Source organism: Cervus elaphus, chromosome 29 (genome assembly GCF_910594005.1).
Source record: "Cervus elaphus chromosome 29, mCerEla1.1, whole genome shotgun sequence".
NCBI lineage: Eukaryota > Metazoa > Chordata > Mammalia > Artiodactyla > Cervidae > Cervus > Cervus elaphus.
Genome location: NC_057843.1, coordinates 62,097,823 through 62,119,925, shown reverse-complemented (window position 1 = coordinate 62,119,925; position 22,103 = coordinate 62,097,823). Strand labels below are relative to the sequence as shown.

Below are 22,103 nucleotides of genomic sequence, written 5' to 3'. Positions count from 1 at the left end.
CATATGTGGGGTTATAAATACTCCTTCTAGCCATGAATCTAATAGTTTTAGCCTTTGAGAGTGATTTAAATTTAAATTTCTTTTACTAAATGTAAAGTAACTTGAATGACTATTTTCAAAATTGGAATTTTGCACATTCCAATTTTTTTCTAGACTGCATCTACAATAGTACTGACATTTATTAAGAGTTTACTCGTTTATGCATTTGATTGTCTCACTTAGGCCTTAAAATAACTGTGTGGTAGAAACTATTATCCCTATGTAGCAGATAAGAAATAAGGCATGGGGAATTGATGCACCTTGCAAATTCAGCAGCCAGTAAAATAGCTCTGGGGTTTAAACCAGGCAGTATACATCTGGAACCTAGCCTCTTAACCAATATGAACCTTGTCATGATTAGTTTCTTTTGCTAATGCTGGAAAAGAATTGCGTGAACCAAAATGTTCTCCCTAAATAATTGTAAGATTTTTACAGCTGGGTTAAAGGGCCCACTGAGACTACATTTGAAGGTGAAGTTAATTTTTGTTTTCGTTCTTTTAGCTGATATAGCCCAGAGATATAGGATAAGCAAATACCCAACCCTCAAGTTGTTTCGTAACGGGATGATGATGAAGAGAGAATATAGGGGTCAGCGATCAGTGAAAGCACTTGCAGATTACATCAGGCAACAAAAAAGTGACCCCATTCAGGAGCTTCATATCTTGGCAGAAGCCAACACTCTTGACGTAAGTCGTTGACTTTTGCTGGATCAAATGAGCATAGCCTGCTTGATTCATGTAAACAGATTCTTAGGAATTCAAAGAATCTAGACATTTTCTTATTGTTCACTGCAGTGGATTTTGATGTATACATATACATAACAAGTTGAATTTTTCTTGAATTCTCAAGGGAAATGGTAATGTTTTACTGAACCTTTGAATAAAATGTATAAAGCAATAAAGTTGCACTAATTCAGTTTAATTGAGGGCAAAGGGCAGCCTGAAGTATGAGGAAACAGAAGCTCATGTCAGGCGCACACACCGTTTCCTTCTGCTCAGCGGCCGCCCTCAGGGCCTCTGCTCACCTCACTCCTGCAGCGGCAATGTGTATAAATTTTAGTATCTCTGACCTCACCGCCCTTAATGATACATTAACAAGGTCTTTCTCTTTGTACACCAAGAAGTGTTTTAAAAGGAAATGAAAGCAATTGAGTTTGGGCTTCAGACTGTCATTGCTAAATTGTCATTGCAACTTGATTCTTACCCTGCTTACAAATGAACAGGTTAGCCAGTTCATTTCACAGATGCTGTTAGAAGACATAAGGCTCCTGGGCCAGAGACAACAGTTTCCTTGCTCACATCACAGCGAACAGTGTGAGCGTTTGTTTCCTTGTCCCCCAAGCCCTGTGGAGCTGAAAGAGGCCCAGATGGATCCCTGCTCATGCGGGGGTTGGGACAGGAGAACTCTGGGCTTGGGAAATATCTGTCTCAGAGCCAGCAGTAGGCCTGCTTTCTGTCCTGGTGGGAGACATCACCTCAATCTTCAGCCTCGCTCCCAATAAGCACAACCTTGAGAGATGACCTGGATCCAGAATGGTCAGACTCTTGGATCTTGGGTACACCTAAATGTATAGAAGTGTGAGAGACCCATGATGGAGTCTGCTGACAGCCACACATTACAGGTTGATGTATTATTTTAACACACCTTAGAATTAGTCATCTTATTTAGGAAAAAACTGTCACCGATTAAACAGTTATTATTTCTTGAAATTTTAAAATAAAATGTTATTAGGAAATTATTACATTAGATGATAGTTCAGACTGTTTTCAACCTAATGTAATCTTTAATAGTTTTGGATTAGGTGTTAAAAGCCAGTTACAGTTCATTTGGAGATAACTGAACAGCAGCTAGGTAAATGAAATAAAATGTTTTTTAAAGAACTACATATGTTTATAAAGTAATTACATATTTTATTTTACAGCGCAGCAAAAGAAATATCATTGGATATTTTGAGCAGAAGGATTCAGAAAACTATAGAGTTTTTGAAAGAGTAGCAAATATTTTGCATGATGATTGTGCCTTCCTAGCTGCATTTGGGTAAGTAGCCTAATAGGTGCAGTGTGTTGGTGGTTGGGTCAGCTCAGCTGCTATGTTAAATTCTTGTTGTGGGTGGTGGTTTTTTGAAGATGACCTCTCATAAACATTATCTCAGTCCTCTTAAAGTCACTGACAAGTTTTTATGCCTATCTGACCTCTCTTTTTAGGAGTTTAAAAGTCTGTTAATTATTCTTTCTGTACTATATTTTTCAAAATGTAGGTAAGAGGAAAAGGATAGACCAGCTTTTCCTCTGTCTTTTCCCTGCCTCAGAGGAACAGCGCTCCATTCCACAGCTAACCTCTCCACTAGTGTCCTTACAGCTGTCCCTTCAAACTCCTCTGGGGCTTTGACCCATCAGTTATCCTTGCTTTCACATGTTTCCAGTCTGACCCTTATCATGAACTGTTTTCCTTTTCCAAAAGCATGATTCTCTCATTCCTAATCTGTGTCTTCTGTCTCTTGAACTATTAACTCATCTCTTTCTTTTCATTCTTAAATTTTTTTCAAAGATGAGTTACTCTTGACTACCCTGAATTTCTCATACTCTGATGGTTCAAATACGTTAACCTCCTAAAAACTTTTACCTCCATTACCCTAAAGAAATTTCTCTCTGCACAGTCACAAAGCGACTTCTTAATTAGCAAATCCGTGGTCTTTTTCCCAACCTTAGTTCCCCACAATTTCTCTGAAGGATGTGACCCTGAACCACCCTGTCCTTCTGCTGTGTCTGTACTTCACGTTGAATCTCCCTGGTTTGATCCTTACATTTCTGATTTCCCTGGCTTTATCTTCTTTTTTTCTTTTCTTTCTCTTTCAAACTGGACTCATGGTTCTATCCTTGAGTCTCTTCTCACTGAAAATTGTCTCCACCATCCTTTGATACTTTGCAATACTGTTTTCTTTGACCTGCAACTGATAAGATTCAGTTGCAGTGCCTTGACTAGTACAGTTTAGTCTTGAGTAGAGCCCAGATTCCGGGCATAGGATTTCCTCTCCAGTTTGTGACCTTTTCCCTTATTTTAAATGCTTCTGTAGGCTTTGTATGTGTGTTCTGTTGTAAACATTATCAGTGTTTTATGAGGATGGTTGTACAGAGTAAATAATGAAGGAACTTCTCCCTTACGCTTTTTGCATTACTATTTTCAGCCATGCAGGCCCCTGACTATTCCTCTAACACTGCAAGCACACGTCATAGCAGAGCGTTTATCCTTACTGTCTGTATCCAAAGGGCTTTGTCCAGGTATCACCTCAGTTACTGGAAACAATCTGGGGTCAAAAACAGCCATTTACTGCCAGAACTTCTAATCCAGAGATAACATACTGAATCACAGAAACAGCTAACTAAAATGTCCGTTAAAAAAAATCTGCCTTGTACTAAACTTTTCCTTCAAATGTATGCTTTTCTTGGTGTTGCATAATCTTATAAGTAGGAAAGATGGGAAAGTATATATTTCAAGTTATAGTTCATATGTTGCAAAACAACTGTCGTATTTCCTATGCGTGCTTGCTCAGTCATGTCTAAATCTTTGTGACTCCATGGACTGTAGCCAGCCAGGCTCCTCTGTCCATGGGATTTCCCAGGCAAGAATACTGGAGTAGGTTGCCATTTCTTATTCCAGGGGATCTTCCCAACCCAAGGATCAAACCTGCATCTCTTGCATCTCCTTGGCAGGCAGATTCTTTACCACTGTGCCACCTGGGATACTTTAGACATATTACTGCTATTATTTTTCTTAAAAAATATTATCTCTGTTTCTCTCTTTCTGTTAGAGCTGTCTCAAAACCGGAAAGATACAGTGGAGACAACATCATCTATAAGCCACCAGGGGTAAGTTGCTCTTCTCAGTGTGTGTGATTTAAAATGTAAATATATCTATACTATAATTTGTAGTTTTGTACATGTTAATATTCACAGATTCATAAAGTTTTAGTATTGGAAGGAACCTTAAGACATCATTTTGTGCTAATCCAAACCTTTCAAAGTAAAGATGAAGACACAAGCCTAAAGTCACACAGGCATTTAGTGGCAGAGCTGGGACTAGAGACCCCCTGACCCCCAGGCCTTTCCCACTTCTGTTTCACCTTCAGTCTGGGACTCACATTCAGAACAATGCCTCAGAGGTCTGTGGCCATCACTCTAGCTTGAATGAGACTAGCCAGACTCCCACGTCTCCTGGGATATAAGTTCACCCGGTACTTGCCAGATGCTAAGGAGTGCTAGGTTGTTTTTAACCCTTGGTAAGAAGTTAAGTCTATCTAAACTTAGAAGTAGCTGCTTAGGCCCATGTGATGGTAACCACAAATAAGAAAGGCAAAACTCACAGTTATTATTACCCCAAATTGACCTAACAGTCTGAAAAAGCTGGCTTAAAACTCAGCATTCAAAAAGCTAAGATCATGGCATCTGGTCCCACCATTTTGTGGCAAATAGATGGGGGAAAGCTGGAAGCAGTGACAGATTTTCCTTTCTTGGGCTCCAAAATCACTGTGGACAGTGACTGTCACCATGAAATTAAAAGACGCTTGCTCCTTGGAAGAAAAACTGTGACAAACCTAGAAAATGTATTAAAAAGCAGAGACATCATTTTGCCAACAAAGGTCCATATAGTCAGAGCTGTGGTTTTTCCAGTAGTCATATATGGATGTGAGATTTGGACCATAAAGAAGGCTGAGTGCCGAAGAATTAATGTTTTGAATTGTGGTGCTAGAAACGACTCTTGAGAGTCCCTTGGACAGCAAGGATGGACAGCAAGGAGATCAAACCAGTCAATCCTAAAGGAAATCAGTTCTGACTACTTATTGGAAGGACTGATGCTGAAGCGAAGCTCCAATGCTTTTGCCACCTGATGCAAAGAGCCAATTCATTGAAAAACAGCCTGATGCTGGGAAAGATTGACGACAGGAAGAGAAGGGAATGACAGAGATGAAATGGTTTGATAGCATCACTGACTCACTGGACATGGACTTGAGCGGCCTCTGAGAGATGGTGCAGGACAGGGATGTCTGGCATGCTGCAGTCCACGGGGGTCACAAAAAGACGGACACGACTCAGTGACTGAACAACAGGATACATACACGTATCTGTATAAACCTATACAGACATGTATGTATGTGTAACTGAGTTTGCTACACAGAAGAAATTAACACAAAACTGTAAATCAACTATGTGTGTGAAAGTCGCACAGTCGTGTCCAGCTCTTTGTGACCCAATGGACTTACTGTCCATGGAATTCTCCAGGCCAGAATACTGGAGTGGGTAGCCTTTCGCTTCTCCAGTGGATCTTCCCAACCTGGGGATCGAACCCAGGTCTCTCGCATTGCAGGTGGATTCTTTACAAGCTGAGCCACAAGGGGAACCCAAGAATCCTAAGGTGGGTAGCCTATCCCTTCTCCAGTGGATCTTCCCAACCCAGGAATCGAACCTGGGTCTCCAGTTATCAGGGAAGCCCATAAATCAACTATACGTCACTAAAATAATACAATCAGCTGCCTCCTTAGGTGTAAAACTCTGCGAAAGTTTGGGAGCTTCTCAGTGCTTTACTTTGTTCATTAGTAAAAATAGCCATGATAATACTAGTACCTGCTCTTTGGGGATGTCTTGACGATTAATTGAGTCAACACATACAAGGTTCTTAAAACACATACAAGGTGATAAAACAATGCTTGGTCACAGTAGTTGGCTTAGGTAATGTTAGCAATTTATCATCATTTTAGGCACTTCATAGGTACTGATTTTGAGTGAATGTGAAAACAGGTAACAGCAGTTAATTTAGAGATAGCCATACCTTAGATTTATATAGTATCATGTATTTTTCAAGACTTTTTCACTGGAAGTCTCCAAATTTTCTTCTGACATTTTTGAAGGGAGAGATAGCTCAATTAAATCATTAGGATAATCCTTCTTTCCCAACACCTGTCGGCTATTGATGAAGACACTGATAAGCATTTACCTGATGCAAATCCAAGGGAAAGCGGAAGGCTTAGGCATCACAGATTAGATAATCAGGTCCCTCATAATCATAGTTAGCAGCTTATTACCATCAGTAGTCCTCTTTCTCAGAAGTTCCATGATTTTTTGCTTCTTTTATATCCCATGTAGATTTTCTGAGCTCATAGATGGCTTTAAGAATGCAGTTTTGCTAGCACAGGTTAGATGTTTACTTTTTTCTTTGTTTTTGTAACAGCATTCTGCTCCAGATATGGTGTACTTGGGATCTATGACAAATTTTGATGGGACTTACAACTGGATTCAAGATAAATGCGTTCCTCTTGTCAGAGAAATAACATTTGAAAATGGAGAGGTATGGCTTTCTAGTGTATGTTGTTATCTTTAACTAAGGTTTCCGAAAGAGCAAGCTTCTGCGCATCTTCCTGTTTTAACACAGAGCTTACTGCCGCAGTGAACACATCATAGCTGCTTCCATGATGCAGGCAGTGGTTCCCACGCTGCTGGCCCAGCCCCGCTGTTGGTTTCCTGCAGTAGCAGTGTTTCGTGACCACCTTGGAAATGAGTCTGAAGGTGATTCTGATCCCACCCTTGGTTGAAGATTCTTATTTAAGGAGATTGCTTTAGAAGCAATGTTCTGCAGATTTTAGTTACAATTAATTATATACAGTGAATAATCCTTTGCTTTGAAAAGGTTTTTCTGATTCCTCTCCTAAAAGAATTAAACTGTCTTCTCTTTTCATTGTAAATAATGAAAGCAATTATTATTACCATGTAACTGTCCTCAGTGATCCCATGTGCCTGAAATAAAGCCTATCTCCAATTCTTAACAACTTTCATAAAAACCTAGGAGGTTGGAGGAGCAAATACAAAGAGCTATGTCTGTCTTTAAACAGACATCTCTATTTTTTACTGTATTTGAAACATAGCTTTCATTTCATTTTACTCCTTCACTTTCAAAACCCACAGCCTAAGAATGTAATTTTTTAAAAAAACTTTTTATAAGCTAAAACTTTCAATATGTGTATATGCTTCAAAAGAATTATAAGTGCATAGCTCAGGTATTAAGTATACAACCCAAGAAATTACCACAGAGTAAACACTCTCATATAACTCCCACCAAGTCAGAGGCTGGCAGTTCTGTAAAGTCAGTGAGTATTTTAAGGCTTTGCAGCTCACACAGTCTTGTGTTGCCGCTACTCAGCCTGCAGCTTTAGACAGTACATGAGTGAGTGTGGTCGTGTTGCAGGAAAGCTTGCTTGCTTGGTTATTGTCTTAGTTTTTATCAAGTGAACATCCTTTCTACTTTCTCAGTTCCCTGGGCTTCAGGTATGTTTATCTGAAGTAATTAACGTTTTTATTGTAGCAGCTCATTTAGACCTTAGATACTCAGAAAGATCTAGTAACCTGTCACGATTATTCACCTGCTTTGGCAGTTCTTACAGGGTTAGTTTCAAAACCATTGAAAGGTACAGACCTGGAAAAGCTCAAACAATTAAACAGAGGTCTGTCCTTCCTCCCCAACCCTGCCTCTCGTCCTGTAGTGGTTGGCACGTTTAATGACGTTCTTTAGACTCGTTACATTTCATAACCAATTACCCACAGACCCTTTAAAATATGAGGAAAGATTTGTTAACCTGTAAATAGGGTTGTCTTGCTCTCTCTCTCCTGAATTGCTGACTACCTAACTTGTAAAGAATATATTGGTGCAGATGTGGATATGGGTACATTGGAAGCTCTAGTAGGTTGGACTACCAGCTACTGTGTTAATGTATGTAAATTAGTTTAGCAAACTAATTCACATAGATATTTTCAAACTATTAATTTATTCTCTCTTAACAGTTGTTAGTTCATCTATATTTGTAGGATTTTGTTTAAACAAAAAATTGTGTTTAGTTACAAAATTAGTAATTTTGTTTATTACTAATAAAGTAATATATTTGTTTCTACTTTTAACTTCTTAGCTCTTAAATTTTCTAAAAAGTAACATGCCACATGGAGGCACTGAGAAAATGTTCTGAGAGTTCAGAACAGATTCAGGGTGTCTCTGTGTGTGCATGCACCAGGTGTAATGTAAACATACACGTATGTGGTGGGAGTGTTTGTTGATAATGTTGATCCACTGTATATTGATTGAAGACTGACTGCTTTATGGGGGTTTTGTCTCTTGCTCTGTATCACTTTTCAGCTGTTGGAAGGTCTCATGTAAGTGGAGTGGTTTTTGCAATAAGCCTTAGAATAAACGTAAGTTTGCAAATCAGTTAGATTTATTTATTGCTGTACACTCAGTTTTTCAATGTTATCTGTGAAGAGTGTTTATCCTTTCATAAAAATCAGCATTTTGAAAAAGAATAGCGCAGTTCTTCCTTTAGTCAGCTCACTTTTTAGATACCATGGCTTCACCCAGTACTAGGCCACAGGTCAGCCCAGGGTTACCTCAAGCAGTCAGCTCCCACGGCACAGCAGGGCGCAAGGGGCCCTTCTCCGTGGTTCCTTCCTCCGCTGAGGCGTTTATTTACACAGTGGTCTCGTTTTCATGGAATGTTGCAGCTGCTCTATGTTACATGGGCTGAGGATAAAATTGTTCCTACCTGGAAAATAGCTAGAGCTGAATGGAGAGGCCTGATGATTCTCATTGAATACTTCTCTATACAGGAACTGACGGAAGAAGGACTGCCTTTTCTCATACTGTTCCACATGAAAGAAGATACAGAAAGTTTAGAAATATTCCAGAATGAAGTAGCCCGACAATTAATAAGTGAAAAAGGTAGACAGATTAAGGTGTTTATATCCTTCTTTTCTCTGTTTGTTAACTTTCCCTCCTTTCCATTACATTGACATAAGCATATTTGGATTAAAAACTTGTTATTTTAACTCAGCTCCTAAAATTACATGAAAATATGGGGAAGGGAGGTATGAGTAGAGATAATGCAAAGCAGTAGCTTTAGAAAAAAAATAACAATTTTTTTAGCTCTTTAAAATCAAGCAGCATGAAAACTGGGGTCATGGGTGGACAGCGCGTTTTAGGCACGTTCTTCCAGCACCCTGATGCTTATCTAGTCCTTTTCTAATAGTTCCAGAGATACTGCTGAGAGGACTTACACACCCTGATTAACATTTACTGTATTTCTAAATGAAAGTAAGCTGAGTAGTTCTCTGCAGACTTCTCCAAAGCATCAAAAGGGAATGTGAGTTATCACCAGCTTTCCCTCTATAACGGGAGAAGTCAAACAGAACAGACTGAAGGCTTTGTACAGAGCCATGCCCATATCAGTCTCTCTAAATGTTTTGGGGGTTGCCTTAGATTAAAAATCAACCAGCAGGGACTGGAAGGGCATCCTTGATGAAATGAAGATGTTCCCATGCGAACAGACCAGGATAATCTGCAGGGCAAATGACTGCCCAGAAAACTTTAAAATTCACTATTGCATTTCTAAAGAAATGATACTTTCTGCCTTAAGAATTAAAATCCTACCTCTCTAAAGTGTTGTAATATTTAGGTGTTAGTCTTTGTGGTCTATATTACTCTAAAGCATGTTGGGAAGTTTTTAGTATATCACTTTTTATGAACTTGCAAACTTATGAAAATATAATGAGGAATATTCTAATCTACTCTCCAAATTCTATTTCTTTTTAAGGTACAATAAACTTTTTACATGCTGACTGTGACAAATTCAGACATCCTCTTCTGCACATACAGAAAACTCCAGCAGATTGCCCGGTAATAGCTATCGACAGCTTTAGGCATATGTATGTGTTTGGAGACTTCAGGGATGTATTGTAAGTATTCATTTTGCTTTTTAAAAATTACTGGTATGTGTCTCAAAAATGAACTTAAAATGATTGTTTGGATATTTTAAATAATCCTATGTTGAAACAGTAATGCTTTGTTATTTGGAAGGAAGAGTTTTTGGTGTTTTTTGAACTCCAGAGTGTAGGATGAGTGACTGGGGGATTCCCCTGGTGGCCCCAGGCTTAGGACTTGATGCTTCCACTGCTGTGGCCTGGGCTCAATTCCTGGTCAGGGAACTAAGGTCCCACGAGCTGAGCACATAGCCAAGGGAAAAAAAAAGAAAATGTTAAATGACGATGAGAATTATGATATATCCCTGTAGAAGTGCCAGCATTAGATGATCTTAAATGCTTGGGGATTAATTTCTGAAAGAAAATTTTTGACCTATGAGAAATATGTTTTGAATTGAATATAGTCTTTGTCAGCACATCAAGGGAGTAAGTAGGTTAAAGAAAATGACTAATATTGGTGCTCATCTTGACTGTGTATCAGGAATGTTAGTGGTATTTAAGACCAGAAGATGGCTGTGACAAGGCGTTTATAAAGGCGTACAGCTAAGAACCTTCCCAAGAACAGATACGCTTTCTGACTCTGTTCCCATAGTGTTAATCAACATAAACCTAGTAACTACCACAGATATTACTGTTTATATCGGCTTTCTGAGATGTTAGATACAACAGTTAAAGTGGAAATGTTTCTTTGTATATGAAAAATTTAAGTAATACAGGTATTCAAAATAGACCTTTTCTTTTCAAAATTAATTTAAACATCACCCATTTTAATGTTTAAAGATTAAATTTCACAGTTCGAGGGTGATTTGAAGTCCTGTTGCAGAATGGATTACCTCACTCACTGCTAGGTATTTTAACCGCGATATGGTTGTCTGATAGGAGAGTCTCAGTGTTCACACAGAGGACGTCTCCAGTGGGGTCCTCCCTCAGGCAAGTCGTGGGGTCGCAGAGTTGGACACGACTGAGCAGCTTCACTTTCAGACAAGTCCCTTCTCTCGTACTTGTTCCTTTACACTTAACACGTGGTTTGTGGTGCACGCTTCCTGATGAGATTGTTACAAAAATGAATGAGCAATGATGGTTGTGTCATGAACCATTAAGTACTTAAAAATATTAGTTGTTTTTATTTTACCTCAGCAGTCCCCCTCCTGTCCACTCCTTTTCAGCCCACAGTGTCTGTACTTGTTCCTGCCAGCATCGCCTTTCTCCAAGCCCCGTCTCCTCTCCTCCATGAAAAACTTCTCCAGAACATTCGGTCCTACCTCGGGCGTTAACATCTCCAGAAATCTTGAATCAGTGCCCCTCTGCTGAGCCCTGTCAGAGCACTTACCACGTTATAAAACCCAATTGCCTATTCCCAGCTTATCTCCTTTTTCGAGCTGGCTGTGAGTTCTTGGACTGGGCTGGGGATCCAGTCTTAGTAAACTTTTTAGATTATATATAAACCACTGGTTTTATTTTTTGGTTGATATTATACAACTGTCATATAGAAGACCCAGATAAATACTCAGTGAGTTAATATGCTGAGTGGTATTCTTCCGAGTGTAGTAAAGTGAGAACATCTAAGTTGCTGAGCACCGTGTGGGCACCGCCTGCTGTGTTAGACTGAACCGCCTTAGCTGGCCGCGTCTCCGCTTCCTCTTGCTTCACTGGCTCTGCCTCCAGAGGCTGGAAACTCAGCCAGAAGCACCGACCTCTTAGGAGAGGGGGCGGCTGTCGTAGTGGTTGAGTTCACTTCAGGAGCTTCAGGCAGTGACAGTGCTTGGTATTAAAATGCCCTTTTCATGGGTTATTTGCATGGATTTTTATATTTTCCTACCTCTGGTATCTTGGGTTGATTATTTACTTCTTCCTTTCACTGTAAATCTACAGCCCTAGTTACGAAGTCTCAAGTTAGCCGAAGTCAAGAGGATGCTGACTCAGGTTGGGCTTACTAGTCAGAAACCAAACTATGCCCAACTTTGGCTTTTATTCCCAAGAACGTTGTTACACATGAAGGGAAACCTGTGACAAATTTCACCTTGGCTATCTTTTAAGTTTTCTCCTCCAGTTCTGAAGTCAGATTTAAAACACTCTAGCCTTTCCAATCCCATCTTGGTGTCTGTTAGGGTACCCAAACTAAAATCAGTGGTCATACTATTTATCACATGACCCAATCCCCCTATCCTCCAGCCACAGTTCACTGGACCAGGAGATGGGCGTGTTACCAAGAAAAGCTAATTTGTCAGCTGGCAGCACTCTCTGCTTGTGCCCTGGTGCAAAAAAACACTGAGTCAGTAAAATTCCCCAAAGAAACATGGGAATGGGAAATGATCCTTGCCCATCCTGCAAGTCCTGTGAGCAGGGAGGGAGATCAGAGAAGTGATTATATTTGAAGCTCTGAAACAGATTACTTTTAATTTCTCCCCTAGGTGCCTGGTTTCCCCTCCTAGGCACTGTTTCCTCTAATATTTTTTTAATTATAAGAAGGCACATGCTGTGTGAGCTACAGACTGAGCCTATGTGAATAGATCTTAGTGTTAAAAAATAAAAGACATGCAGCAAAGTGAATCCGACACATTTAATGGCTTGTGTAATTGTTATTGTGCTGCATGGTAATTAAGGCTTAAATGATAAGCCGTTTCCATAAATTACTGTAATTACTATTACTTTTACTTGGTAACTCAGCAGTTCTGGAGTCAGCTGGTGGAAGTATGTGGTGGTAAGGAGAAGGAAAGCAGATTTATGATGCACAGATCCTCCCATGCTAAAGGCAGGCATTGCAGCCTGGTGCGGGGAGCTTCGAACCAGTGTTCTGTTAAAACTGAGGCTTAGCGATGTAACATAACCAGCAAGGCCACACCACTAATCACTGGCAGGGCTAGAAGTCATGGCAGAGTATATTGAACCCCCAAACCTCAAGCTCCTAACACTTGATACCAAAACAGTTACATTTTCAGTACATACAAAAGCAGTGTAAGCCTGAATGTGAAAGATGTTTGAAGAGGCACTGTTTGTTAATACCTGAAACTGAATCACACATCTCTGAATCCTTAATTGTTGTTTTATATATATATATAGTTTGACTAGATTGATTTCTTGCCAAACGTAAAGGAAAAGATTTTATATGGAGGTGGAATGGGGGGAAGTTTTGAAGCCTAAGCACATAGGGGTGGGCCTAGGAAACATTCGCCAGCCCTGAGAGAAGAGAATAAATGGTGGGGTCTAGTGTAAAGACTGTTGAAGGGCTTTCTGGAGAAACGTAACTTCTGAAAGTTGTGGCCTGCAGGTCCCCACCATCTGTTCCTTTGCTCAGGGCTTCTTACGTAAGCTCCCACCAGAGCCCCAGGGATGGGAAAAAGCAGCAGGACAGACGTCAGATCACTCCTAGGGAAATGAACAAGCTACTCTAAGGCTAAGGAGTTCCCTAACTCTGGGATCTAGGTCGTTTATTTCAAATCACTGCATCACTGAAAATTATGATCATAATTCCTTAAACCACGCAAGGGGCATGGTTGTGGTGAGGAGATGAGAGGGGCAATGTGAAACAAACTATAGGGGCGGGTATCTCCCTAATTTAGCAGTTTGGTTGCTGCTATGATGAACTAGCCTTGTCTCCTTCAACTTAGAGGGAACAAGCCAGGAACTGAATGAGATGATAAAGAACTTGGAGGGATCGGTAAAAGAAACGTTTACCCTGGTAGCCCTGACAGCCTGGTTTCGTTCTTCGTTATCTAGGAGTTCTTTTTTATTTTTTAACCCAAATCAGGCTTTTCTTGATTGAAAAAAAAACGGCGCTGCGAAATCTTTTCTGTATATACACGTGTGTGTGTGGTTTTGTTTATTTACGGCGGTGCTGGGTCTCCGTCGCTGTGCCGGCTCTGGTCCCGTCATGGTGAGTGGGGCTGCTCCTCACTGCAGGGCCCAGGTTCCCACTGCCGTGGCTTCTCTCGTCGCGAAGCACGGGCTTCAGGGTGTGAGGGCTCCAGAGCACAGGCTCAGTTATTGTCACACGCGGCCTTAGTTGCTTCGAGGAATGTGGGATCTTGGGCCAGGGATCGAACCCATGTCCCCTGCGCTGGCAGGCAGATTCGTCACCCTGAGAATCTTTTTAAAAGGCGAATATTTAGTTTTCGTCATCTCTTGCTATACTGAGTGCTTTGTGGTGGCATTAGTAGATGTTCATTAAATGCTTTTAACTTGCTTTTAGTTTCATCACTTGTTATAAGATTAAGAGTTTGACTATTCTGAATGTATATATCTGGAATATATCCTAATATTTATCAGTTACTCATCTGTCCTATTCTCTACCTCTCCTATTCATCTCTGTAGTTTTAATAGTCTGAATGTGTCTTTCTTATCAGCCACTGGGCTGATACATATACACTGGTCCAGGTCCCTAAATACCATTTTTATATTCCTGTCACATACTTTGTGTACACCTGATCTTGATATGTAGTATTTATAAGTACTTTTTATTTTACAGATCATTGCAATATATTTTTACTTTATTTGCTTTTGCCAGCAAAACAGACAGCAAGCACTGACAGAGCCAGGCACTGGACCAGCCCTACTTTATACTTTTATATGTGTTTTCAGTTAATCTGTAACAAGCTTAGAAGGTGGATATTATTTCTACTTTACAATCAAGAAGCTAAGCTCTGCAAGATTTAGAAAGTTCACTCAAGGGGAATCACTGAAGAGGCAGTGGGGTGCAGGGTCACGCGCACGGACTCGGGCCTGTCTGTGATCCGGTAGTGGGGTGCACCGGTCGCGCGCACAGATCTTGGGCCCCGTCCGTGTGTGATCTGTTAGTTACGTCACCCTGGGCAGTCTCCTAAGACCTTTATGCCTTTCTTCCTCATTGTGAAACAGGCATGATGATAATTTTACCTAGTTAACAGAGTTGTTGTGAGTATTAAGTGAATGTGTATAACTCTTAGAACAGTGTCTGATACATGGCTAGTGTTTAGAAGGCTAGCTATGATTATTATAGGCACTAATATATTTGGATTTAAATCCAAGTCTGTGACTATAAAAACAATTCAGTTAGATAAATGAAGCAGTTGTTCTCAGTTCACATATCAGAAAGCTGAAGCTCAAAGAAGTAAAGTAACTTAAATGACAAGATATAGTGTTTTTACACTGTAATACATTGAATGAGTTCAAACTATTGTATAAGTTGAGTTAAAAAGTAGTAAACTGGAAATAGAACTGCCATATGACCCAGCAATCCCACTCCTGGGCATACACAGTGTCTTTCAGTGGGTGAATGGATAGACCAGTTGTGGTATATCCACTCAATGGAATGCTATTCAATGAATAAAAGAAAGACATTTTTATGCATGCAACACAGTGGATGAATCTCAAATGCAGGGTGCTAAGTAAAAGAAGCCAGTCTCACGATTTCAAAATCATGACATTCTGGAAAAGACAAATTATGGGAATAGATCAGATCAGCAAGAGTTAAAGGGAAGAGGAAGATAGGAGTGAGTGTTGGAATTGTTCTATTTCCTGTTTGTGTAGGTGGTAACAAGATGCAGTAGGCTTATGTTAAAACTCATATAACTTAAGCCTAAAAAATGAATTCTACTGCATGTAAATTTTTTAATAACAATACTTCTCACCTCATATGCATTTGTCAAAGCTCATTTAAATGACACACTTATGTTTTGTGCATTTCATCGTGTCTAAATTTTGCATCACCTAATAAATACTGTAAGCAAACAAAAAAGTGGAGGATGAGAGAGAAACTCTTAGGGGTTCTAATTAGAAAAAGTATACCCTAAGTATGACAGTGTAATCGGATTTATTACAGTAAGGGTCTGTTTATCTCCCTTTTTAGCAGATAACTGTTGTCTGTTTTCTTGACAGTGTGTTGTTGACTCACTGATCGTTACCCAATAACTGGATGATTTCTCGCCACAAAGCTAGATAAGACCTCTCTGTCATCTGTTTTTCTACCACATCAGTTCAGGTTCATCCTCTCTCTCTCGTCTTTGCTCTTGCTCACAGTTCTCCCATATGTTGACAAAGGGGAAAAAAATCAAGTAGGGAAAAAATCTGTTTTGAGTGTACGCTATGAATCTGTTTCACTTAAGATTTAATTATAAATTATTTCTTGACTAGCAGAAGCAATTCACATTGTATTGGTGTGACCATCTTTGAACAATTTTAAATAACAAACTAGCAAGGGCTTCGTCTTAAACATTCTAGATTTGCAGTTCTCTGAGTGTATTTGAGCACTTTGCTGTGGGTGACAGCAGACGTCAGATTAAATCGATATCCTCTCGATGTCTGTGCCTGGCGCTGTGCAGTGTCTTCTGCACCAGAGACCCTTTCAGAGGCTTCTGTCAATACGGCTGCCTGACGGCCGCTTGTATTTGTAAACTGTGCATTTGGCACCTGCTGGCCTCTGTTGCATTGGAGCTAGTGGGGAGCCGAAATGGGTGTACAATGAAGTCACTGGCTGTTAATCTCAGTGGGAGTTATTGAAGAGAAGAAACAGCACTTGCAGGACCTCAGGGGAGGATAAAAAGACAAACTGGTAATATTAACACAAGCCAGGTATACTACCAAAACAGTGATTTAAAAAATCAGTTCTACTGAAGGAAATAAAATGTTTGTAGACCTGCATTTTAATTCATGCAATGGATGGGGGGGAGGGGGAGAGACGGGTTTCTATTTAAAAATATAATGAATTTTAATTGATCTCAGTAGAGGCCAAATCTCTACCAGGATCTCAGCAGAGGACAAACAATTCATATGAGCAGAAATAGAAATTAAAACAATGGGAAAAATGCTTAATTTCTGAAGAGATGGAAATCAAAATGCTGGTGTCTTTTACTTATCAAATTAGCAAAACAGATTTTAATATTAAAGACAGAAGTGCTGGCAAGACCTCAGGGAACAAACAGGGAGACAAGCAGTAGTCAATGCTGATGTTCTGTAACCATGATTTGCCCACTTTGTGTGGAGTTCTCACGCATTAACTCACCACTCCTTCCCAATCAGACACAACTCAGGGGATAACGGAAGGAAAAGGCTGGTGCTTGTAACCTGCTTGGCTTTGTGCTGGCCTTTGGCTGCGTGCATCTTTCTGTCCTGCAGATGTGCTCATGCCATAATTGGTAATTACAGGAATGATGTCAAATATACAGTGAGTTATGTGGTTGGAGGGCATCACCGCCTCAATGGACATGAGTTTGAGCAAGCTCCGGGAGTTGGTGATGGACAGGGAGGCCTGGCCTGCTGCTGTCCTTGGGGTCACAAAGAGTCGGACACGACTGAGCGACTGAACTGATGTTGGTTCATGTTATTTCCCTCAGAATGGTTTGAAGCCACTAAGGAAAGCTTTTTCACCATAAAAGACAATGCCTTTGTCTTTGTGATGTATGAAGACATTTAAAAAAAAAAAAAAAAAAAAAAGGCCACTTTGATGGCCTTGAGAGGTCTTTGCTTTTCACAGTGTTAAGGTAGCCGGTGAAACTGCCTGTGTGGTTTAAGTTGTGAAGAAAGCTCCCCCTCTGTTTGAGAAAAACTTGAAAGAGCTACACCCTGGTTTAGATTATTTTGATAAAATTTGCTATGCTGGCAGTGAATGCCCTGCATCTCAAAAAAACAAAAAGACTGCTAAGCCCCAGGTTAAGCTGTCATCTGGCTGACACAGGGATCAAATGCTGGAGGAGGCTGAAGGGTGCTAATATTTTTGTTCTAGGCTCTTAGTAGTAATCTGGTTACAAACCTACATAGCTATGACTTGTAACCAATTTATTTTTTTCTGTTTCATAGTCTTTGTCTCATTTCCTTTGTCATGAGCGTGTAGAATGGTGGAGAAGCCTCACCTATGTGGAAGCACCATGTCATTCTGAAGTGCTCACCTCAGTCTCTCTTTTCTGTGTGGTTCTCTTTATTTCCCACGGCTTAAAATTCTGCCTTCCAAATACTTTGCCAAATGGATGTGGAGCTTTGTAATATAATCTTCCTTCAATTAATTCAGGACAGACCTACACAGTGTTAAGTGATTAGTCCCTAACATTATTTTTCTCTTGAGCTCCTATTATTTTTAGTGTAATTTTGCAGAACATAAGATTTTGCAGTTATATATATTAAGGAAAATTTATAAATGCCCAACATAAAGGAGTAAGTCTTAGGACACCATCTTGATAGATTCTGAAGCATTTGTTCCAGTAAGCATAGAAAAATTTCTGTAAAACAAGTGTAAGCATTGGAACACAAAACTGAGTGCTAGACATCATGATTTACAAACTGGCCTGTTTGAGATGTACCTGGCCTGGTTGCTACTAGTTATGGTGGGTTGGTGGGATTGTGGGTAAGTTTTCTTAAAAATTGTTTTTAATGTTGTGAAGTTGGTAAAATAGAAATAAGTCCATCTAAATAGTTTAAGCTAAGTTTTTTTTTACTTTGGTTTTAGAATTCCTGGAAAACTCAAGCAGTTTGTATTTGACTTACATTCTGGAAAACTACACAGAGAATTCCATCATGGTCCTGACCCAACTGATACAGCCCCAGGAGAGGTAGGACTCTTGTTTGTTTCTCAATGGGAACTCTTTTTTTTCTTTCTCAATTAGTCTTGAAAAGACTCTGAAGCTCTTGCATAAGCTTTAGTTTCCAGTCCCGAAAATTTTTGTAAAAAAAATTCTGAACAACAACAAAAAATTCTGAACAAACTAGATAATACACAAATTATGTTCATTTAAAAATTTTAAACCTTCAGAAAAGTTTTAAGAATATTACAGTAGTTCCTTGATCATATAAACAAAGGTTGTCTGGTAAGTCCTTGGTGGAAAATGGCCATAAAAGGGTTAAATGCAGTTAGCTTATATAGAAGTAGGAGGTAGGAATTAGAAGCAGGTAGACTAGCAAAGCGGAGAAGGCAATGGCACCCCACTCCAGTACTCTTGCCTGGAGAATCCCATGGACGGAGGAGCCTGGTGGGCTGCAGTCCATGGGGTCGCTGAGTCGGACACGACTGAGCAACTTCACTTTCACTTTTCACTTTCACTCATTGGAGAAGGAAATGGCAACCCACTCCAGTGTTCTTGCCTGGAGAATCCCAGGGACGGGGGAGCCTGGTGGGCTGCCGTCTATGGGGTTGCAGAGTCGGACACGACTGAAGCGACTTAGCAGCAGCAGCAGACGACTAGCAAAGAAATCAGAGGATTGCATGAATTGCTTAAGCCTTCCTCTGTGGCAGAGAGAGTGACCACCACACTCTAAAGGAAATAATGATTTGATATCTTAACAGCCTTCATCACCATGGTATTCATAACGCTCAGAACTTACAGTTTAACACAGCTTTTCCATTTGAGATGTAGAATGCTTGACAACTGTTTACCAATACAATTTTATATTTGCTTGATATACAGATAACATATTTTTAACCTGAGAATTTTCTTCTGTTCCAAGTTACCTTGTAAATTCTGTATAAGTACCTGCTTTGTTAAATACCCCTAAATTTGCATTTTGATGCATTAGTGGTTTATATCATGTCTGTTACCATTATACTGAGAGGGAATGATATATACCAGAGATGATATATACCAAAACACTTACTGCATATGCCCAAAAGAACTTCAATCCACTGTTTTTGCCGAAAGAACCACCAAGTATTGAAGAAAAATAAAAACTAAGTGAATTTTTAAGAGTCAAATTAAGTTCAGAGTTACCAGTTACTTTTAGGAATCTGACAACATGCTTTTTTCCTTGCAATCTGAGATCAGATTTTCTTTGATAATTAATCAACTATAGATGCAGGAAAACTTTGTTGGCAGTAACCCAAAGTAGGCCTGCTTAATATTTTATCAGATTAAGAAAAGATGTGGCTTGCCATTATTGTATTATCATGATTTGTTTCAATTTCTATATTAGACACTCAGCTTCTTGTATTTATCTTTGCATACTAATACATAGTAGGCACCAAATACATGTTCATTTCATAGTAATATAGCTTCACATTAATTAAACCAAACATATCTCAGCAAAAAATAACAAATGTATTGGGGAAGGGGAATGTGATAAGTATAAAAAGTGAAGTCTGTGGATACATTGCTTCCCATGTGCCATTTTTTATATATATATATATATATATATATATATATATCGTGTACTACATGTCCTATGTGCCTGTGTAAACTACAGGGAATATTAAAACAATGATAATCACGTTTACTCTTGAGGAGCTCACAGTGTAAATTCTTGTATATCACTCTTATGTTTCCACTGGATATTTTTACAGTACTGTTGGTATACAAGTAAAATACTACAGAAATTTCTTCACAGTATTGAAGTGTTTTCCTTCCTTAGGTCAACTAGGTTTTTGTCATTGCTGACGTCCAGATCTCTATCTGCAGAATTGTTGTTTAGTTGCTGAGTTGTGTCCAGCTCTTTTGCAACGCCATGGACTGTTGCCTGCCAGGCTACAGGTGCCTTTAATAATCTTAGCAGTTATTTGCAAAATGGAAGGGTTTTTGCCAGCTTAGGATTTTACTGCCTCCACAGAATATTCTAGGAAAGCACCCAGGTGTCGGATGTTTTGTTTCTCCACCACACCTCAGTAACTGTCGTCACATCAACGGTTAATGGCTCTGTGGAAGCCCTGCCTTGGAGAATCTGAGTAAGGGCATTTGAAACAGGGAAAGCAAGATTTCAAACTCAACTCTTGTCTTTGGCACATAGTAGCTACAGTTTACTGATTATTAATAAATAATTATAGGGCAGTTACCATGCATCTAATGCTCCTATTAAAATATAACTGTAAAATATACTGATATAAAAGTGTTCTGTTCTTCCCCATGCAGGAAGTCCAGGATGTAGCAAGCAGCCCTCCTGAGAGCTCCTTCCAGAAGCTGGCGCCCAGTGAGTACAGGTACACTCTGCTGCGGGATCGAGACGAGCTCTAAAAACTTGGAAAAACAATTTGCAAGCCTTTCAAACAGCAGCATCAACTTACATGGTGGAAATAGTAAACCTATATTTTCATAATTCTATGTGTATTTTTATTTTGAATAAACGGAAAGAAGTTTTGGGTTTTTTAATTTTTTTTCTCCCCGACTCAAAATGTATTGTCATTTAAAATAGCCTCTTTTAAAAAAATCTGCTAGGGTTAAAAAAACAAATAAAAATCAGAGGCCTATCTTTACTTTAAATCTGTCCTGTAAAATTTTTATAAATCAAGTGAAAGGTGAGACCGCCAGCTATATACCATTGACTTGCACTCTAGGCTAGGGAGGACTTAGGGGTGTTTCCTGTGTAGTATGTGTTTTTCATTCTTTTCTCTATATATGATCAACTCTGTTGGTATTTTTAGTTCTCACATTTCTCAAAGCTAAAGGAGTATATATTCTGGATGGCTGGGGGGAGGGGGAATAAATTAAAATTTTCACACTGTGTACTGTGTTTTACTGATTAGTTGGATATTGCTTATGAAAATTCCATAGTGGTATTTTTTGGATTCTTAATGTGCAACTTAAACATACTATGAAGAGGAGGAGAGCCATAAGCCAGAACATTTGGCAGGAATTGTCCTTATAAATTAAGAAAAAAAATGAAAAGTGTTATTAAATTTCTATGTGTTTGTCTAACAAAGTGGCATATGGATGGCATTTAAAACTTTGAATTATACCTAAATCTGAGGAAAAGGAGATACTAGTGGAACAGATTACCAGTATTGAACTAGATGACTTTTAAGGCTCCTCCTATCATGACACTTACATTTTCTCTGCTGGTTTTCCTCTTTGGAAATTTATTTCAGGAATTCCAACCTTCTTCCATCATGTAGTCTTGTTCTAGTTGTATAGATCAAAAGCAAAGACAATAAGGCACACTTTTTTTCATTGTAAAATTGTTGAGGAGGACCCTGTGTCCTCTAGATTCCCGGATTTCCTAGGCCTGCAGCGTTCAGTCAAATGGGTCCCTGTGCCAGGCCTCAGTACTGCCAGGGAGCAGAACCAGAGGGAGAAGACCCTCGGTGTCATATCAGGAAGCCCAATGCCAGAGGACAGGTTCAAAACTGGCTTTCCCCTGGGCCTGGGTTGGTGCTATAGGCCAAGAGTCATTTTATACTTGGAGTCTAAGTCAATCCCAGTTTGGGGAAAGATTATTTTTAAGCTTAAAAGGCTGACATGTGCCATTATATGTAGTATGTAATATATGTAACATCTTTCAATTCTTTTAAAATAAATATTTATAATAGATATTTAATGATTGTTATTTTTAAAAATCAGCCTAAAATTCTTTGTTATGCATGACTTACCCATCATTTCATTTAGACTAATA

General features: G+C 39.4%; 1 protein-coding gene across 1 annotated transcript in view; it reads left to right on the top strand.

The window, feature by feature from the left end:
- ERP44 (endoplasmic reticulum protein 44) overlaps nucleotides 1-20,974 on the top strand; it is a 92,276-nt gene extending 71,302 nt beyond the window's left edge. Inside the window, exons 5-12 of the mRNA XM_043890786.1 lie at nucleotides 541-725; nucleotides 1,961-2,076; nucleotides 3,848-3,905; nucleotides 6,262-6,378; nucleotides 8,679-8,790; nucleotides 9,662-9,803; nucleotides 18,241-18,343; nucleotides 20,627-20,974. Coding sequence (XP_043746721.1) covers nucleotides 541-725; nucleotides 1,961-2,076; nucleotides 3,848-3,905; nucleotides 6,262-6,378; nucleotides 8,679-8,790; nucleotides 9,662-9,803; nucleotides 18,241-18,343; nucleotides 20,627-20,728 — 935 coding nt within the window. The 3' untranslated portion in view covers nucleotides 20,729-20,974. The remainder of the gene's footprint in view (nucleotides 1-540; nucleotides 726-1,960; nucleotides 2,077-3,847; nucleotides 3,906-6,261; nucleotides 6,379-8,678; nucleotides 8,791-9,661; nucleotides 9,804-18,240; nucleotides 18,344-20,626) is intronic.
- The last annotated feature ends 1,129 nt before the right edge of the window (nucleotides 20,975-22,103 follow it).